The following is an 18,511-nucleotide window of genomic DNA, read 5'->3' as shown; positions in this document are numbered from 1 at the left end:
ATGCCAGACGTCGCTACTGGTTAGGGAAATACAAATCCAAACCTCAGTGAGACCATAGGCACTCGGGTAGCTATAATGTAAAGAAAAAGGAAACAGGTGCTGGCAAGGATGTGGAGAAGTCAGAAGCCTGTGCTCTGCTGCTGGGGATGTCACATGGTGCCCCTGATATGGAAAACAGTAGGGCAGTTCCTCAACAAGATAAAAATGGACTCACCATGACCCAGCAGTTCTGCTTGGGGTACACATAAAGAAGAACTGAAGCGGGATCTCACAGAGAGAGAGGCCTGTACACCCGGGCTCCCAGCAGCTTTACCTACTCTGTCCAGGATGGAAGCAGCCATTTCTTCCTGGAAGAAGGGATTGCTTTGAAGGCGGTCCATAGACATAGTGAGAAAGTGTTCCACCTACAGAAGGTCGGAAACTCTACCACAGGCCACACCACAGCTGAGTCTACAGACTTCTGAGAAGTAAAGCAAAGAGAACCCCAAGAGCACAGAAGCCATATCACCCCCCTTGGACAAGGTTCCCAGAGCAGTCAGATGCACAGAGGCAGAAGAGGGAACAGTGGTTTCCTGGCCTGGAGGGAGGGGAGGGGATTGTCTAATGGGTCAGAGTTTATGTTTGGCAAGATGCAGAGGTTCTGGAGATCACTGCACAGCAGTGTGAACACACTTAACACCCCCACTGGGCGCTCACAAGTGGTTGGGGTGGGAATCCTATGTTGTGTGTATTTTACCACATTTAAAAATTTTAAAGAATTTTTGAGAAAGAGAAAAATAGAAGGGAGCATGAACCTTTGGATACAAATTTGGCTGCACATGAGAATTATCTGGAAAAATTTAAGTATAGTGCAATTGCATGTTAATGCAGTTTTGCAATTACAAAATATAAAATATGACTAATATTTTATTTATACATAAAATTTCAAATGATGTAACTCCTCCAAGATTTTAAAAGTTAAACAAGAATCACAGTGTCATTTCTGGGAGGCTGAGTGAGCCGCGAATGCCAGGGGTAGTATTGACGTTAGTCAGCTGACAGTGCCATTACTGCAGGAAAACTAGAAAAGTGCTGTACATCCTGAGTTATGGAGAACAGTCAGGAGTGTATCCCTGACGGGAACTGTCCAGGGAGGGGTCCAGGATTTTGTTGAGAATGATGCGAGTCCTCGATTATTCATTGTGAAGTAATTTAATGGGTTTGGATTAGAGCATCCTTAGAAATAAGTGGCAGGGGACAGGGGCGTGGACCAGGACAGTGTCCATAGGGATAAAACATTTAGAAGAAATAGTCTGCAGGCCTTGGTGATGAATTAGGCGAGAAGAGGGAAGAAGACAAGCTAAGAACAGTCCCGAGTGTCTGGGCTGGGTAGGAACATGAATCATGGTGTCTCATAGGGATGGAGGGTTGCAGCGCGAGCCAGGAGTTCATTGGAAAGTCTGGATTTGAGATGCCCTGGAATGTCCAAGACAAAGATGGCACCAGGAAAAAGAAGGGCTTCCACTGAAGAGCAATGGTGGACTGTGGGGAAGAGGAGAACCCTGGGCAGACACTGGGATTCTTGCTGAGGAAGGCTGACAAGGTGGGAGAGGTGCTGGCGTGTGCAGAGTTGGAAGTGGAGAAGGTGTTCCTGGGAGCCAGGGTCCCCAGGGTCAGAGCTTACAAGGGTAAAGTGAACCTAGAAAGTCCCTACTGGAATTAGCAAGGCCTGGGCAGTTGACCTAGGGTCTGGGCAAGTGGAGGATCAGGCTCTGGGTTAGAGGAGCAGGAGGGTGGGAAGGGAAGTCCTGGAGGGCTGGCTGGACCCCCTGCAGATGGCTCTCCTGAAAAGTGTGGCTGTGGAAGATCTGGGGAGAGAGGGGCTGGGATGTGCTGGCTTCATCAGGGAGCTTAAGGGTGGACACATTGAAACAGTGATGCAGGGGTACAGACAGAGATGGAGAGGGGCCGTGGGAGTTCTCTGAGGAAGAGCACAGCCTGCAGGTCTGGCTCCACCTGAACATCCATTTAAACTTGAGCAGGTCATTTAATCTGTTTGGGCTGTAGCATACACACACACACACACACACATTCACACATACCCCTCTCTCTCTCTGTGTCTCTTTCTCCCTGCCTCCACCTGAGGTTTTCAATCACACTCCACAGATCTGTCTCAGAGTGCCCACATTTCAGCCTCCACCATGGAGGCTTGACATCTCTCTTGTGTGTTTTTAATTTTTTATTTATTTTTTATACCTTTTTATTTATATATTTTTATTTATTTATATTTATTTTTTATTTTTAGTGATTTAATGTATTTTTGTATATAACTTACAAAAGCAAAACTGTAGTAAAAGGAATTATAAAACACAGCAGCTCCTGCCCCATGCTAACCTACTCTCAGCCACATTCAGTCTCTAGGAGACTGTCCCCTGGTGCAGAAGCCAATAGATAAAATCAAACAGGTTAAATTCTTACCTCAGTGTTTCCAAATCGCAGAGGTTCACTCTCTCTTCCCTGTCTCCATTCCCTCCCGAGTAATGAAATACCAATTTGGGGTTAAAAGCATTTTCATTATTATGAGCATGCAAATGTTGTTCATGACTCCGCTTCCTCTTGGGAACAACCCCTCCTTTCTTCTGCCAGAAATATTTGCCTCTTTTGTCCCATTGGCCTTGATTTCCATTTAATGGCTGCTATTTTTTTCCCCTAAGTGTTCCAACATCTCAAACACCCATCAATGTCTCCTCTGACCTTGTTTGATCGGCAAGGCTTCCTGGAGACTCGAATCCCAGCAGCCTCTCAGTGGCTGCAGAGCCTCCAGCTTGGGGACTCCCTCTCTTGCGCCTGCAGCGGAGCCCAGGTCCTGCTGCACATCTATGTCCTCCTTGGCTTGCACTCTCCTTGTGGTACCAGCCTTCCTCTGGTGACTCAGGAGGCAGTGCTATTGAGTTCTGTGACACTGAAAATATTTTATTCTACCTTCACCTTGGATCAGTAGTGGGCTGTTTACATTTCTGGCTGGGAGAGAAGTGTTTCAAATGATAAGGGTTTGGACCACTATTGTGTAGCTTCCATCTTTGCTGTTGAGCTCCCTTGAAGTGTTCTGTTTTGCTCCTCTTGGGAGCTTTTAGATCTTATTTTCATCCCTTTATTTCACAAGTGTGTGCCTCATGTGGTTCTCTCTTCATTGTTTTCCTTGGTACTTGGTGGACCCTTGCATTATGAAGATTCATGTCCTTCAGTTTCAAGAAAGTTTCTTGAATTATTTCTTTTGTTATTTCTCCCACAGTGTCCTCTCTCTGGAGCTGCTTATAGTTCAGTATTGGACTTTCTGGTTTGATTTTATAATTTTATCTTTTCTTTCTCTGTTCTCCCCCTGACCCCCCCCCCCCATTTTATGGAAGACTGTTTTAACATTGTATTTCGACTCTTTGTTAGTCTTTAACTTATTTATCCTATATTTAATTTCCAGTGTTATTTTTATACTCCTTTGTTCCTATTAGATACAAATCATTCTCTTATCTCACCCACCAGCACCCATACTATGTAAATTCTACCTGTTCTTCAAGGTCCAGCTTAAAGTTTAACTTTTATGAGAACTTACAGCACAGTCCAGCTCTCTGCATTGGCCAGGAATTCAATGGTATCACTTCAATCTCTGCCATCTAATGTATCAGAAGTTAACACAGACAACCCACTTAAAAATTATGAATAAAGGAGTTGGAGTATAATTCAAGATAATCCTTCAAAATAAGACCAAGTAGGAAAAATGAAAGACAAAAGGAAAGAAAAGACGAAATTAGAGGATCAAACCAGATGGTCTTAACATCTGATTAAAAGATGCCCCAGAAAAAGAAAATAGTGGGGAAAGGAAATTATTAAAGAAACAATAAAATGAAGTTTCTTAGTTAAAAAAAAAAAGCTTTTTTAGTTTAAAAAGTTTACTTTTTCTTTATCAGGCACAGTGCCCTGTCTAGAATTGGAAATAAAACAAGTGTTAAGCAGTCCTTGTTGATTTGAATTAAATGACAAGCCATCCTAATCCTGCCCAGACAGGCTACCCCATGGGGATTCTCTTTTTATTTTTTCCTCTTTTCCACTTAATTGTGGCTTAATTAATTTACTTTTGCTTTTTTAATTGGTGTGTTATAGTTGTGGGATTCACTGTGATATGCTCATGATGCACATGACATGTTTCCATTAATTTGTTCTGCTGCTCCTCCTCTTTCCCATCCCTGCTCCTGCTCCCCATCCCCTTCTCTACTCCGCTGTTCTCCCTTCTATTTTTATGAAATCCTTCCCTTTTCTATTTCCCTGCAGCTTTCACATGTAAAAGAAAACATTCAACCCTTGACTGAACCTGGCTTAATTCACTTAGCATGATGTTCTCCATTTCCATCTGATTAACCACAAATGACATAATTTCACTCTTCTTTATGACTGAGTAGAACTCCACCATGTATACAGACCACGTTTTCTCTAGCCAGTCCTCTGTTGATGGGCACCCAGGCTGGTTCCACAACTTGGCTGTTGTGAATTGGGCTGCTATTGATATTGGTATGCATGTCTCACTGTAGTATGCTGATTTTAATTCTTTTGGATAAATAACAAAGAGTGGGATGGATGGTGGTTCCATTCCTAGTCTAGGAATCTCCATGCTGCTTTCCAGAGTGGTTGTACTAATTTGCAGTCCCACCAACAATGTACAAATGTGACTTTTCCCCACATCCTCGCCAAGACTTATCATTAATGGTATCTCAATGACCGCCATTCTGACTAGAGTGTGTTCTGATTTGCATTTCCTTGATTGCTGGGGACCCAACAGCACTTCTGTAGAGTACCAGGAGCATCAGTATCTGTCAGCTACAGGGGCACGGGACTTACAAACCTCTGCAGACCTTCCTACCTAACCACAGTTCTCTACATGATGCAGTTGCAGTATTTCAGTGCCTGCTTTCTTTGTCTTCCTCAAAGCTATCAACTTAGATTTCATAGTAAAAGCCCTTCCTTTCTCACTCATATTTCTTTGGTTCATAAAATATTAAATTGAACAATGCAGCTTAAATACCAAGAACAATTGGCATGCGCAGGACTGTAAACAAACATGTCTGAATATAGACTGGCCTCTGACCCAGTTATAGGACCAGAAGGGCTTGGTGGAGAGCAGCCTGGCAGCCTCTGGCCTCCAGCCGGCCCAGGGCATCACTGAGTGCAAAGAACAAAGGACATTCAGCTGTGCAGTCGGTTGAGTGGAAGTCCGTCGGGACAGCGCTGACGGCACTCTAGTCTTTGCACAGCAATAGGCAGCCCTGGAAAAAGTAGATCTGAGCTTATCACCTCTCCTGGGTCCCCTTGCAATCAAGGGTATGCACAGGACAGCCAGCTGACTCCCCTTAGTGCTCAGTCTCCGTGACCCTGAAGGGGCCAGGCATCTTGGTCTGGTTAGAACCAAGATCCCCAAGCTGAGCTGTCACTTCCTGGCAGGAGTCCTCATGGATCCAACAGAGCCATGCTAGGTCCAGAAGTCTTGTGCCCTCCACTTCAGGATGGGACACCCACTGTTCTCCTGCTCCTGGCTGGGGCAGTCAGCCCTGAACCACGTCTCTGACCGCCTCCTCCTTCCCCTGCCTCCAACCACCAGGCTCTACAGGAGTAAGATGCGGATTCTCAGACAGGAAGTAAGCTGTCCTACTGGTTTGGAGGGCCCCTGTGCAATATGAATTAATTTTTATAGGAGCCAATGAGATGGACCTGGAAATCCTATTCACAGTTTTCCTTACAAAGGGGAACCTCGAAATAGAGCTGACACTGGTTGTCATTAGACAGGAAAGAGTACTTGTGCTCCTGGGTCCTACCCAAGGGACTGGCATCACTTACAGACCATAATCACAGGCATGAAGGAAGCCATCCTTCCTCTCCCTTGGGAGCAAAGACTTCTCTGCAAATAAAGGCAGGTACCGCAGTTGAGGTGCTGCAGGAGAGCTTCACAGCAGACAGGAACGCAGGTCCATCAGCCACAGGGCGGCTGCACAGACACAGGCCAGAATGGGAGCCACTCTCTGAACTGGTTTCTTGATGGACTTAGTGACCACAGCCGTTCTTCCTGGTGCTGACTGGTTGAGATCAGCAAGGCAAGGGTGGCAGAACTGTGGCAGGTTCCACACACAGGGTGTTTCCTCTGCCCAGGCCCTCTCCTCGTTCCCTAATGAGTTTTCTGTTTCTTCTGTGGATACCTCATGGTGAGGTATGAATAAAATTTTTCACTTTGGATTGATAGTAAGAACAAATTTAAAATATCAGCAAATATCCTTTGACTCTTATTCTTAAGTTTCCTCTTTGAACACTGGATTGTAATAAGAGGCCAAGGCTGGACCATTCCCACCTTAGTGTATTTGGTTTTCTCCAGTAGTGGCTCTTCTTTTGCTCTTGTGCACGTTCAGGGAGGCTGGCATGTTCAGTGCCCAGCTGGCCTCCACCACTCACTCTGGCTGGGCATACCGTGGCTGTGAGCCTGCATGGGCCTCTCCAAGGGGCCAGGTGTCCTCACTCATCCATCTGCCCTCAGGCCCCACCAGAGCAAGGCTCTGTGCTCCTGACAGCTGGGGAATCAGGCAGTCCCCTGAGACCAAGCCCTGAAGGCTCTCCTCGTGTGTGACCCCAAAGCTCCCACAGCCTCCTTCTGCATGTGGAGCATTGGCTCAATTTTTCTTAAACACTTTTCCAAATGCCAGTGATCCCTCCTGGAGAATCTGCAGTGGCCTGAGAAAGCCTCCTTCTACAAGTGTGACTTCCCCTCAGGCACTAACCTGGATGTGCTTGCTCCTCCTGGTTCCACATGGTGGATTAAGCACTCTAAACTTGGCCTCGTGGAGAAAATACGCAGGTAGTAATTCCTCTTCATATCACAGCCAGAATACCTTCCTGTGCCTGGGAAGTGACAACCTGCCTTACTGAATGACATTTCCAGGGGCTAATGTTCACAACAACCATCTTCTTTCACAGCCCCCAAAATAAATTCTTGTGACTCCTTCTCTTACACAAAGATGAGATCAGTCAGTCACTCACCATGTGCCTTGTCCACGGAGCAGCTGTGCCAGGGCAGTGGGAAGGGTTCCCCGGAGACCAAAGAAAATACCCCAAGGGGGCTCATGAGGCCCATGCTCCTGAGAAACACACAGGGGAAGGTCCAGTGGTGACTGCTGAACAGATGGCACTTCTGTCCCTCACTGCTGCACCAAGCAGGGCCTCCTCCCCCTGTGACATTCTGTTCAGTGGCAGCCAGCTGGAGGAGTGACCCGTACCCTTCCACAGTGCCCTCAGCTCCACACCCATCCCTTTGACAGAGGGTTTCACATGTCAGGTGCAGAAGCTGTGACATCATGAGCAGGAGCTTGCTTAGGGTCTTGTCTGACCAGCACCGCAGGGAGTAACTGTCCTGGTGCAAGTGGAGGGAAGCAGCTTTCTACAGATTACAGTGGCTTGCCTGATTCCCAGCGTGCAGGGGGAGCCTTGTCCTTCAAGACAGAACGTGTGGACCTTCAGGCCCAGGCCACTCTAAGGTTGTTCCATGAGCTAGGTTTTGGCGAACAAGGAGGGGGCACTTAGAGCAGGGTGTTGTCTGCCCCCTTTTCTCCAAAGATGGTGCACCATGGAATTGGGTCTCCAGGTGAGAAAATCCCAACATCCCTTCTGTGTAGAACCATCCTTTCCAAACATCACCTAGAAGGAATCTTCTGTGACATCAGGTCACTGTGCCACGTTTTATAACAGAATAAAGCTATAGGTCCAAGAGCTGTAATGGAAAGATGTTTGTTTAAAATGATAATAAATTAAAAGACCTTGCCATATTTTCTAAAAACAGAGAGAAAAAGAAAAATTGAGTATAGGGGGGAAAATGGTCTGCCTCAACCCAGGACTGTAATAACACTGCCTCTCTTTCCTTGTTTTAGGGAATGCTGTCGATTTTTTGGAGACAATGGCTTGACTTTGAAGGTGTTTTTTACCAAGGCAGCCCCTTTTGGTGTTCTTTGGACACTCACAAACTACCTGTACTTACATGCAATAAAGAAAATAAACACTACGGATGTGTCGGTGTTGTTCTGCTGCAACAAAGCTTTTGTGTTCTTGCTCTCATGGATCGTTCTCAGGGACAGGTTCATGGGAGTGAGGGTAAGTTCCTTATTATCTGTCTTCCCCCTCACTCAGTCATGTCAGCCAAACCTGCCCATTGGCTTGCTTAGCTCCATGTGCTGGACCATGATCATTAGCTGCTGACTACCATCCTTCTGATTCGCAGCAGAACAGGAGCCTGGCAGGGCTGGTTCACGGTGTGCCTTGCAAACCTTCTTGCTTGCAAACCATACTAGATGAGCTTCCATTAAAGCACCTTTCATTTCAAGCATTCCCTAAAGTACGTGCCAGTCCGGGGCCCAGCCTGGGAACAGCGATGTGCTCTGCTCTCTGCGTGCTCACCTCCCCCTCCATGGTGGCTTTCTAGGCTGCCGCACATGGCATGGTGACTTGTGCCCTGTAGCCTGGAGCTTCCTGCCAACACCAGCACTCTCTGGTTAGGATGCATCTGAAACCCAGAGGACCTTTGAGTGCCCACGAGTGTGAGCGTCCTTGCCCATGCCTGGCCCATGTGTCTGCACCCCAAGTGAGCGAGACACACTTGTGTGAAGTCCAACTAGAGGGTGATTTCACTTCCTTTGTGCCACAGGCGAAGGGCAAGGGAAATCGCAAGCCCTGGATCGCCTCTCATTGCATTCAAAGCCAGTCAGAGTGCACAACGGCTGTATGAAGTATGACAAATGTGCTATCAAATGCCAGCTGAAACCCAGAGCAACCTGCCCCAGTAAAAGGAGCTGGTGACATTTCGCCTGGACAGAATCCTAATGGCTTCTGCCTGCTCCCTCTGGTGGTCAGGAGCTGCTACTGCCCATCATCAGCTTGTCACAAACCAGACAGCTTTGACCCTGCTGCTAGTGCTCTCCCAGTTAGAGCGCATCCCTCCTGCCTCCCGCCTCCAAGCCAAGAGCCAGTTTGATGGCAGCCCCACTAGAGTGAGCCATGCTGGCAACCAGTGGGGGCAGAGGCCACCACCTCTGTCCTTGCCTCACCGTCCTGGGAACAGAGACATCACCCTTCGGTGGGTTCACGCCCACCTAAGTTACTCAAACAGCATCAGGGACATGAGTCAACTGCTCAGTTGTATTTTTAGCTTTCAGTAGGGGGAGAATTTGTTTTGAGGCTTCGTGTTAATTTTGGAATAAAAACTCACTCCCTGGGCTACCACCCAGAAAAGCCTTCAACAAATAAATGATCTAATACATCTCGGCAAGAATTGCAGGTGCTTCCCGCAGTAACTTACCCCAAGGCCTCTGGATTTGACACTGAAGACTCAGATGCCCTTCGTGACTTTATTGTGATGCAAAGAGCCAAGGTGATTCATGGAACTCTTGGCATAATTCAGATGTCCTAAGCAAATTCCCAATGAGACCACCTCACTGGGAAGAGAAGCTTGGAGGTGAATTCTGAAGTTGGCAGAAGAAAACAACCTTTCTGAGGTTAAGGAAAGGAAGTGCAGAAGAGCCCGAGCTGCTCCCAGCCTCGAAGAGAGCAGTGGGCACTGGCAGTCCTTTTCTTTATTGCTCTTCCTGGGTGGGGGCTCCCCAGCACACCTGCACTATGCTACATTCTGGCCTGGTGGCCACTTGAGCACTTGGATCTGTGTTGATTGCTGCAAACCACAATTGTGTCCTGCAGACTTTCAGCTCTAGGCTGGCACAGACATGCAGGCCCACAGGGTCAGGCATCGATGTTGGGACCTTGTAACTTGCCAACACAGTGCAGTCTCAGTCTCCCCTTAGAAGTCCAGGGCCAGTCACCAAACAGCCTCCCCCTTCAGGTTTCACAGCATTCCCACCTGCCCTCCTTAAACAGCCCAGGAAGCTGGCCACATCTGCACGATGGAAGTTTGGCCCCAATAAACACATGGCAATGTTGGACCAAGATGATTTCTAAGTGGTGCCCAGTGTCTTAGACTTCGCTCAGACTTCTGGGTTAGCTAGCACCTTCCACAGGGCAAATTCCAAAGACAGAAAGGAGCTGAGCTGGCCTCCATCGCAGGGGCTGAGCATTGAGCTTGAGAGCCAGCTGCACTGGCAAGAGAGACATAGCTGAGGCCCAGCCTCTTGGGGGAGTCGGGTATGCAGAAGACTGTGATGGACAGCTGCTCGGTCATCAAGGCTTCCGCTGCAGGAGAGCACCGGTGGGTGGAGGCCACACAGACAGATGGGCCTCATAATGCTGGGGACCCTGGCCACTTATGGCACCAGAGGACCAGAAACTGCAGAGGTGTCTGTATGAGCAGTTGGCCTCCTGTGCTTCTGGGCTCTGGTGTAGGTGTGCTTTTCACGTGCAACCTAGGCCAGAGGTTCTCATGTGGTAGTGAACTGCTCTGGCTAGAGTCAGGTGATAAGGCTGTGGGGCGTGCCTCCGCTCCTATGTGCTGTTGGACCTCGAGGTGGTTATCAAACATCTCTGAGCCTTAGATGACCTGGTTTTTAAAGTCAGCAGAATGTAACCACTAATAGAACAGTTGTGAGAATAAAATAAGGCTCATAAAACTCAGTAAATGCTTTCTCAATGTTGTTCTTAGACCCTCTCAAGTAGAAGAGGTGGGTGGATCTGCCCAATTCTCTGGCCAGTGCCAGAAGGTGGAGAACCCTTAGGGAGTTTTGTGTGGCAAGAGGTTGGGCCAAGAGGTCCTCTACGGAGGCCCTGAGCCAGTAGCACCTTCTTTCCATGATCAGTTCCTATCTCAAACAGATTCCAGCTGGCATTTTCAATCCAGATGTGCTAAGTACTCACAGAGGGTCATCCTGGATGCTAACTCCAGCATCTGATCTTGACTCCCTTCTGTGTGTGTGTGTGTGGGGGGGTCTGTCCCCTGAGCCCTGAGCCCAGAGTGGGAGGACTCAGAGGGCAGGGAGCAGGGGTGGACAGAGGGTCACTCAGCTGCCCCCAAACACTGATGTTTTTTGAGTCAGTAAGAACACTCCTAGAGCGAGGAGGGCCAGTGCTGGGAAAGTGCATTTAAAAATTAGTCTTCTTTCCCTTTTGCAAAAGTGCCCCAAACTAAAAAGCTTCCCAATGGCTTCTGCTTGGCATGGAGTGTGCAGCCCACCATAGCTGCAGCTAGCCTAGTGGCAGCCCTGGCCTAAAAAGTGACCAGGTCCAACAGTGTAGTACCAGTTACCCTCAGCTCCTCCTTGAGACTGGTGGTTCCCTCGCTTCCCTTCAGCCCAAGTCCCAGAACTCAGATCCCTGCCCTGGCGACAGGGCCCACCCAGGGCAGCCACCCTGAGGACAGACATCTGGCCTGCACTTCCTCCCGTCTTCAGCTATCATGCCCGGATGAAGTAGACGGGGTGGCCGTGGCCTGCCAGGCTGGGCACCGCTTCTGCCTGTCAGTTTAGGACAGTTCAGTGGGGGGTGTCATGGGGGCAGGGGACAGGAAGGAAGGGAGGCATGAGGAGCCTTATCTGTACACAGACAGCGTCCTGGGTGGGGGCAGGTGCAGAGGTGTGCGCAGGTGCATGGGACCTCAGGGAAGTGTTTCCACAGGTGAACAGATACTTTAGGTATTAGGTGCAAAAAAGGCCCAGCTTCCTGAGACACACCCACACTCTGCCAAGGGACTCTAGGCCAGAGGGAGACTCAGGCTCCCACCTCGGCTCTGCCCTGAGAGGTGCTGCGAGTACTTGGCTGAAGGCTCCCCACAGAGGGCTACTGAGGCCCAGATAGTGGGAGTCTGTAGGCCCATGTCTTGTGGCTGGGACCACCAGGAGGTCACTGTCCCCAGTGCTACGTGTCAGAGTAAACCCACAGGGCTCGGGGACCACTCTGGTGTCTGTTCCTCTGCTGACTAAATCAGGGTGGCCACCTCATTCTCACTTCTGAGCCCTCCGGCCCTGGCCCAGGCCCTCTGCTCAGTCCCACCTGGGGAAAAGCTTTAGCTGTTTATCACTTAATCAGCAAAGAAGAGAGGGCACAAGGCTTCAGAAAAGGCTGCCCCTGCCCTCCTTCACCCCCACACTTCTGCTGCAGGTTGGGGAGACCCTCCAAATGGCACGAAACCTGGCCGCTCTTCCCTCCAGCTCTTCCTTCTTTTCTGAATTCTTGCTGGTACCTCTGATGCCCAGCCAGGGGGGAACTGTCCCAGCAGTATCTTCTCTCTGCTTGTGTCCTAGGGACAGAGCCCACCCCAGTGCCTGTCTGCTTTTCCACCTGTCCCTTTCTTGTTCTCCAACTGGTCACATATTGTTTTACTCTCTCTGATTCTCTCTCCCTTTGGATAGTTATCCGCAGGCCATGTAGCATTTGAATATGAAATATAGTGCATATACAGGGTGCAGAACAAAGCAGCCGACTACCAGTAAACTAAGCCAGAAAGAACAAGGGCTGAGCTCCTCCGGGATCTGATAGTCACCAGCTGCCTAAGACCCATGTTTTATGGACAAAATAGAATTACATGAAAAGACTGCATGAAGTTTGCCACAGAAGTGTGTGACTCAGACATGCTGTGAGACTCAACCACCACCTTCCACTCACCTAAGAATTGTCTTTCGGCCACAAAGGAAGCCTCAGTTCAAAGCTGAGAGCAGCTGGCAGCAGCTGCTGCCATGCCAATCACACAGTCCTGTTGTTGAGCAACAGCTGTGCCTGCACACCACCTATGCAACTTTGGGCAGGTTACCTGGCCTCTCTGCACCTAGGTTTTCATGACTATAAAAGGAGACGAAAGATGCTATCTACCTAACATGAGGGTAAGGTGAGGAAAGACATAGAAAACTCTTACTGGTGTAAACCCCAGCCATGCGACATTGCTTTGGACCGCTCAAGGCAGTTTTGAAGCATCTGTAAGAGGGACAGAACTCTTGGCAAATCCAGTGGTTAGGCCCCTGTTGCTCCACGGACAGCACCTCCCCATCCCTGTGGCTGAGTGGCCCTCGGCTGGGAAGACTCCCAGGTGGACTGTTTCCTAGGACAGCCGTGGTCTACCAGCAGCACTGTGTCTATCTCCAGAGAGCTCCCCCGCAATCCCAGAAGTCTGTGTCTCAACAGGAGCATAGAGAGGGATCTGGGGGCGGGGCACTACTAAGGAGGAGCTGCACCTACAGCCTAGGACCTAGGTGGTGCTCCCTAGGGCCCTGGGGCTGGCGTGTAGAGTGGGAACAAGACTCACTGTCCCCACTATGCCTTCCCTGCTGAGTATGAAAACAAAAGCAAAGTCACATGAGGCATTCGAGAAGATGGGAGAGAACTCAGGGTGCTTCCAGGTGACACTCCAGATTGTCTCCCCAGCCTCATTATGGCCAAATAACCTGTCACCAGAATTAGGATCACTAGGTCTCCAAGAATTGCAGTGACAGCCATGGCCTGAGGCTAAACCACGTGACTACTCCTGGCTGCCCCGTCTCAGGTCCTCTGGCCAGGCCGAGCTTTGTCAAGTGCCCCTCCAAGCAGAGCCAGTGCCGATGAGCAGCCTCTGCCTGCTGCTCCCTGGAGGCCCGAGGTGGGGACAGCCTCCCTCCCTCTGGTCCAACACCAGAAGACTTTCTAGCTCACTGGCCCTTGCCTGGTCCCCCTGCTGTCCTGACCACTGTTTTCTTCCTCCCATCCAGATTGTGGCTGCCATCCTGGCCATTGCCGGCATTGTGATGATGACCTATGCTGACGGATTCCACAGCCACTCTGTCATCGGCATAGCCCTGGTGGTGGGCTCTGCGTCCATGTCGGCCCTCTACAAGGTAGCATGGATGAGCTTCCAGCTGGCCTGACTCCTCCTAGCAGGCTGGTTTCCTGTGCTGCCTCCACTCTCTGGCACCCTGGGTGGCACTGATACTGCTGAAAGGCATTTGTTCTTGGTGCACCCCAGGCAGGTGGGGACCTCAAGGCAGAAATTTTCTGTTGGCGTTGGCCCTCTGAGCCTTTCTATCAGTGGTACATGTTTGCAGCATTTGGGATGAAATGATTGGCACTGGCTGGATCTGCAGATTTGCAACTTTATTGTCACCAGTCCAGATAAGGGTGGGGGCCCTCTAGCCTGGCTCATGTTTGCTCAGATAAGTTCCAAGCTGGCTGGACGTGCAGACCTGGAGCAGCTTTATCACGTGAATGTTGACCATATCACGAGTGTTCAGCATGAGTCCCCAGGTGTTTTAGTCATCATCTTTGGGCTCAACAAACACAAGCTCAGAGCTGTGGTAGGACTAAGATTCTCCACACAATGGCGGGAACCCCTAGAAAGCCCTTCCCTGCTGCAGGTCTAGAGGCAACAATTTTATTCCCACACCAGGGTCCCTCGCCGTGTCCACCCCAATTCCTTCAAGCCTCCAGGCTGCTCTTTGCCCATCATCCTTGCTCCCTCTGCCTCCTCCTCAGACGTGTAGTAAAGAATGCAAACCTCTTCAGGCCTCCCAGCTGGGAGCCTGGCCTGGAGGACTCAGCTTTGAGACTCTGCAGACAGTAGGGCAGAGAATGGAGTAGTATAGAAAGTCACAAGGAAGACATGGTCCCTGTGCTGAGTGCCAGGCCTTGTGGTTTGTGGAAAGAGAAGTGATTTTATATGCTAATCCATCAGCTCTCTGCCCTAGCTGCCCACGGTGGCACACGTCACTGAAATAGGTGTGATAGCGCAGCATCATTCTGAGACTTCACCACCACTGTCCCAATGCAGAAAACATTAGAAGGCCATGCTGTGCTCTGGCCAATGAGCTGCACGCTCACGAGGAGCAGAGTGTGCAGAAAGGCCATCTGCAGGGAGGCCTCCATCTCCTCTGTCTCCCCCACTGCCCGGAGTTCAGCTAGGGGGTGCAGGGGAGGCTGGGAGCTGATCCTTCCCCTTTCTGTACTTCCTGCACGTGTGGCTGTGGATGGCTTGCAAGGAGAAACAGCAGGCGCAGGGATAGCAATGCAAGGCAGGGACTCAAACTGGACCCATAGCACCAAGCAGGCTGGATGGAGTCTGGCCACTCCAGCCACCTCTGTGCCTCTTCTCCCGGCTTCTGTGCCTGGGATGCTGAACAAGCAGGGCAGGAAGTAAGAGTCCGTGACTCCACTAAACCCATGCCACTCTGTCATGGGGGTGGCGATCAGGCCACAGATGAGCAGAATCCCTCCACTTCAACTTAGAGAAAATTTCCCTATAGCCAAAGCTCTTCTGAGGGGTTGGAGGCAGTGATTGTTGAACCCTGCTGCCCAGGGGCAGGGATCAGTTTTAGGGCCTCTAATAAGAGGATGTGTCACCACGGCAGGGTAGCTCCACTTGATGTGGTGTCATGAGCATTCAAACCTAGTGTGAAGACCTGGGAACAGTAGAGATGCTCACGGTGGACCCAGACTGTCCATCTCTGCACCACTGAGATGGGAGTGCACAGGCCCATCGCCCTTCACGGACCTCTCAGGGGTGTAGAGCTGTCCTGAGACATGGGCAACCCGGTTTTCAGGTGTGCCGCTTTGCTCACACAGGCCTGGGGTCTCAGGGGGCCCTCACCTGCTTCTCTCTCCTGCAGGTTCTGTTCAAGCTCCTGCTAGGCAGTGCCAAGTTCGGGGAAGCCGCCTTGTTCCTGTCCATTCTGGGTGTGTTTAACATCATCTTCATCACCTGCATCCCCATCCTGCTCTACTTCACCAAGGTGGAATACTGGAGCTCCTTTGACGACATTCCATGGGGAAACCTTTGTGGATTTTCAGTCCTCTTATTGAGTAAGTGGTCACCACCCTGTCCAAAACCCCCAGAAAACCATGAAGGACGGACAGGACCCCGTGGAAACCTGCATCCTAAATCAGGAACACAGTGCTTTTTGCTATCCCAGTGTCCTGGCTGCTTTTCAAGGTCTTTGCATTTCATAAAGTGCATCTTTCCAGAACCGCAGACACTGTGAGAGCAACAGTGGCCACTGGCACTCTGAGCAGTAAGCCCAGGGCCTTGCCCATGACCTATGAGTAGTACGCGGTAAGGGTTGGTAAGGCGGTGCCAGTGGAGCTCCTAGGGCACGGCTTAGGTGTCGGTGCTCAGTGAATAAGATCAGTCGGCATTATTGCTGATGTCATCTTCCTAATCACTGTCCCTCAATGGGCAGTGACATCAAGGCAGGCAAAACCCCATCCCAGAGCCCCCGCCCATACATCTGTCCCAGAAGTACTTCCAGCAAACCAGGAAAGCAAAGCCAGTCAGAGGGCCTTTTCCAGCCTCCTCACTGGTCACCTTTCTGAATTCCCTTTCCCTTCCCCAGAGCTCAGGGAAGAGGGGGCTAAGTGGTCAGGATGCTTGTAACTCATCCCAAATTCACTGGGTCCCAGCAAAGGGTCATCAGAGAAACTGGGTCAGGCAGGCAGCGGGAAGGCCCACTGCAGGGCTTCAAGTATATTTGTGAGTAACTCCTATTTTCTAAATTATTTCAGCATTCAATATTGTATTAAATTTTGGAATTGCCGTGACGTATCCCACTCTGATGTCTCTTGGAATTGTCCTCAGTGTACCTGTAAACGCAGGTAAAACTATATGCATGATTTTCTACATTTACTTGTCACGATCACATACACACAGTTGGATCCAGGGGTTTACACACATATTCTCATATATATTCTTGCTGGGCCTGGTCTAGGACACATGTTCAACCTTCTGCAAAGAAAAAAAGCACTTAGGTAAAATGTTGATGCTTGTTGTGTCTGCATGCTGTCTCCTTGATGTTCACGTGCCACACCAAGATACAGAACCCCTAGAACTGTCTCCATTCTAACTGGTGTGGGAGCAGAGATGAATATCATCAGTCTATTCATAGAAAATTATGTAGCAGAAAAATTTAATTTTTGCAAGTGATTTTCTGGAGGAGAAAATTTATTCAGGGTGTGACATAGAAAACTGTTGTCCAGCTGAAGAGGCGGGAACCTTGTCCTCCACCTCCTGGAAGAAAGAGAGTCCTCCGTCTGTTACCTCGTCTTGCATAGTCCTGGGGCCATGGCCACCCGCCTTCTCCTGCCTCACCTCCTTCCTTTGCCTGCCTCACACTGGTTTGGATTTGGGGGTTTCTTCCCAGGATCTCCTGGCCTCTCACCCAACCTCCCTCTGCACCTGCTCCCAGCCTGGAAGAGCCCTGATTCCTTCCTCTCCAGAATACTCACTTCCTCAGCCCTGACACAGCTTCCTCTAAAGTGTCTCCCAAATGCTCCATGTCCAGGCCCCAGAGGGCCAGACTTCCTGGGAACCAAGCCTGTACCAGTGCAAGCCAATCAGCTCTCAGTTCCTGGGCCTGTCCCTGTGACTCAGCCTCACCACCTTGACCCATGAGCTCTGTACATGCCTCACCGAGGCCCCAGCACTTTCCAGAGAGCCACTTGGCAGCAGTGTCGTGTGGCCTGCAGGAGGCAGCAGAACACTGGGCTCAGCCCTGCACCACCATAGCCCCTCTGGGGTTCAGTGGTCCCCACTCATCAGCTCTCTGGGCCTTAGCTCATTGTCTCCCTTACAAACAAAGGCCATGCCTCCCCCGGCTCCTTCAGTCCATACGGGGGTCAGATGGAATAATCCATGAGACGGTACTTGAAGATGCAGCAGCACCTGGGCTCCTGGTAGAGAAGCAGTCCAGGGGCACCAGCTTCTGAAGGGCACTTTGTCAACAGCCCCTCCATTCTTTGCATCTTTAATTTATAGGCATATGAGGTTCTTATGGCAAAAGGCATGTTTTAAGTGAGTCTTACCTAAAACTTACTCTGGTCCCATCCCAGAGCAGGTGTTCGCAAGATTAGTGAGAATCATTTCATATGACTAACTGCAACATGAGAGGTTTAATAAGGGGTCAGCAGAGGAAACCAATTCCTTATTGGAGGAGAACCTGCTGATTAGGAGCTTCTCAGAGAAGAGCCGTCACCTGCCTTTAGGACCCCCCAGAGGTCTGCCCATGAGACTGGCAGGGGGAACTGCCCCACCCCCTGTGAATCAGCAGAACGCTTTGCTGGCATCAAAGTATTTCTGAATTATGGTGGGATAAAAGTGTCATCTTATTCCATAAAAAGGCACTAGAATGTTTTTTTCAGGTTTAGCTTTCATTCTTCTTACTCTTTCTCTAATCACCTGCTAGATGTAGTGGGGGCCAGGGAGGGAGAAGAAGGAGGGGGGTGAGGGAGTGGAGCAAGTGAGGGGTGACAGCAGAGGAATGAGCCCCCAGTGCCGGGGGGTGGATAGTTGTCCAGGGAGTCTGTTTACACAAACTTTGGTTGTGAAGTGTGCACATCTCTCTCCTGGGTGGGTCAGGCAGCATGCCCTGGGGAAAGCAGACTCCAAATGTGCCCAGTCTAGGAAGAGGACAGAGAAGCCCAAAATAGGAATGGAGGCCCCAACAGCGCAGGGTAGTTGAGCACCATCAGGCTGGGAAGGGGAGGACCGTCGGAGCTTCAGGAGCTGAGGTGAACCCACTTCTCGCTTTGTCCTCTCACCGGATGTGTGTCAGGATGAGCCCTGTGC

General features: G+C 50.1%; 1 protein-coding gene across 6 annotated transcripts in view; it reads left to right on the top strand.

Moving 5' to 3' along the window:
- The window catches only part of Slc35f3 (solute carrier family 35 member F3), a 250,951-nt gene that overhangs the window by 225,328 nt on the left and 7,112 nt on the right, over positions 1-18,511 (top strand). For all 6 annotated transcript variants that reach the window (XR_009225653.1, XM_058575005.1, XM_046432091.2 and 3 more), the window contains 4 exons: positions 7,932-8,151; positions 13,671-13,796; positions 15,561-15,753; positions 16,453-16,542. Coding sequence is in view for 5 of the 6 variants with exons in the window: in XM_058575005.1 (XP_058430988.1) it covers positions 7,932-8,151; positions 13,671-13,796; positions 15,561-15,753; positions 16,453-16,542 (629 nt within the window). In the remaining variant the exon portion in view is untranslated. The remainder of the gene's footprint in view (positions 1-7,931; positions 8,152-13,670; positions 13,797-15,560; positions 15,754-16,452; positions 16,543-18,511) is intronic.

This window comes from Marmota monax, unplaced genomic scaffold, assembly GCF_021218885.2.
Source record: "Marmota monax isolate L192 unplaced genomic scaffold, Marmota_monax_Labrador192_F-V1.1 WCK01_AAM20220418_F8-fsc00071, whole genome shotgun sequence".
Classification (NCBI taxonomy): Eukaryota; Metazoa; Chordata; class Mammalia; order Rodentia; family Sciuridae; genus Marmota; species Marmota monax.
Note: the sequence above shows the minus strand (reverse complement) of the source record. Positions and strands in the feature narration are given on the sequence as shown.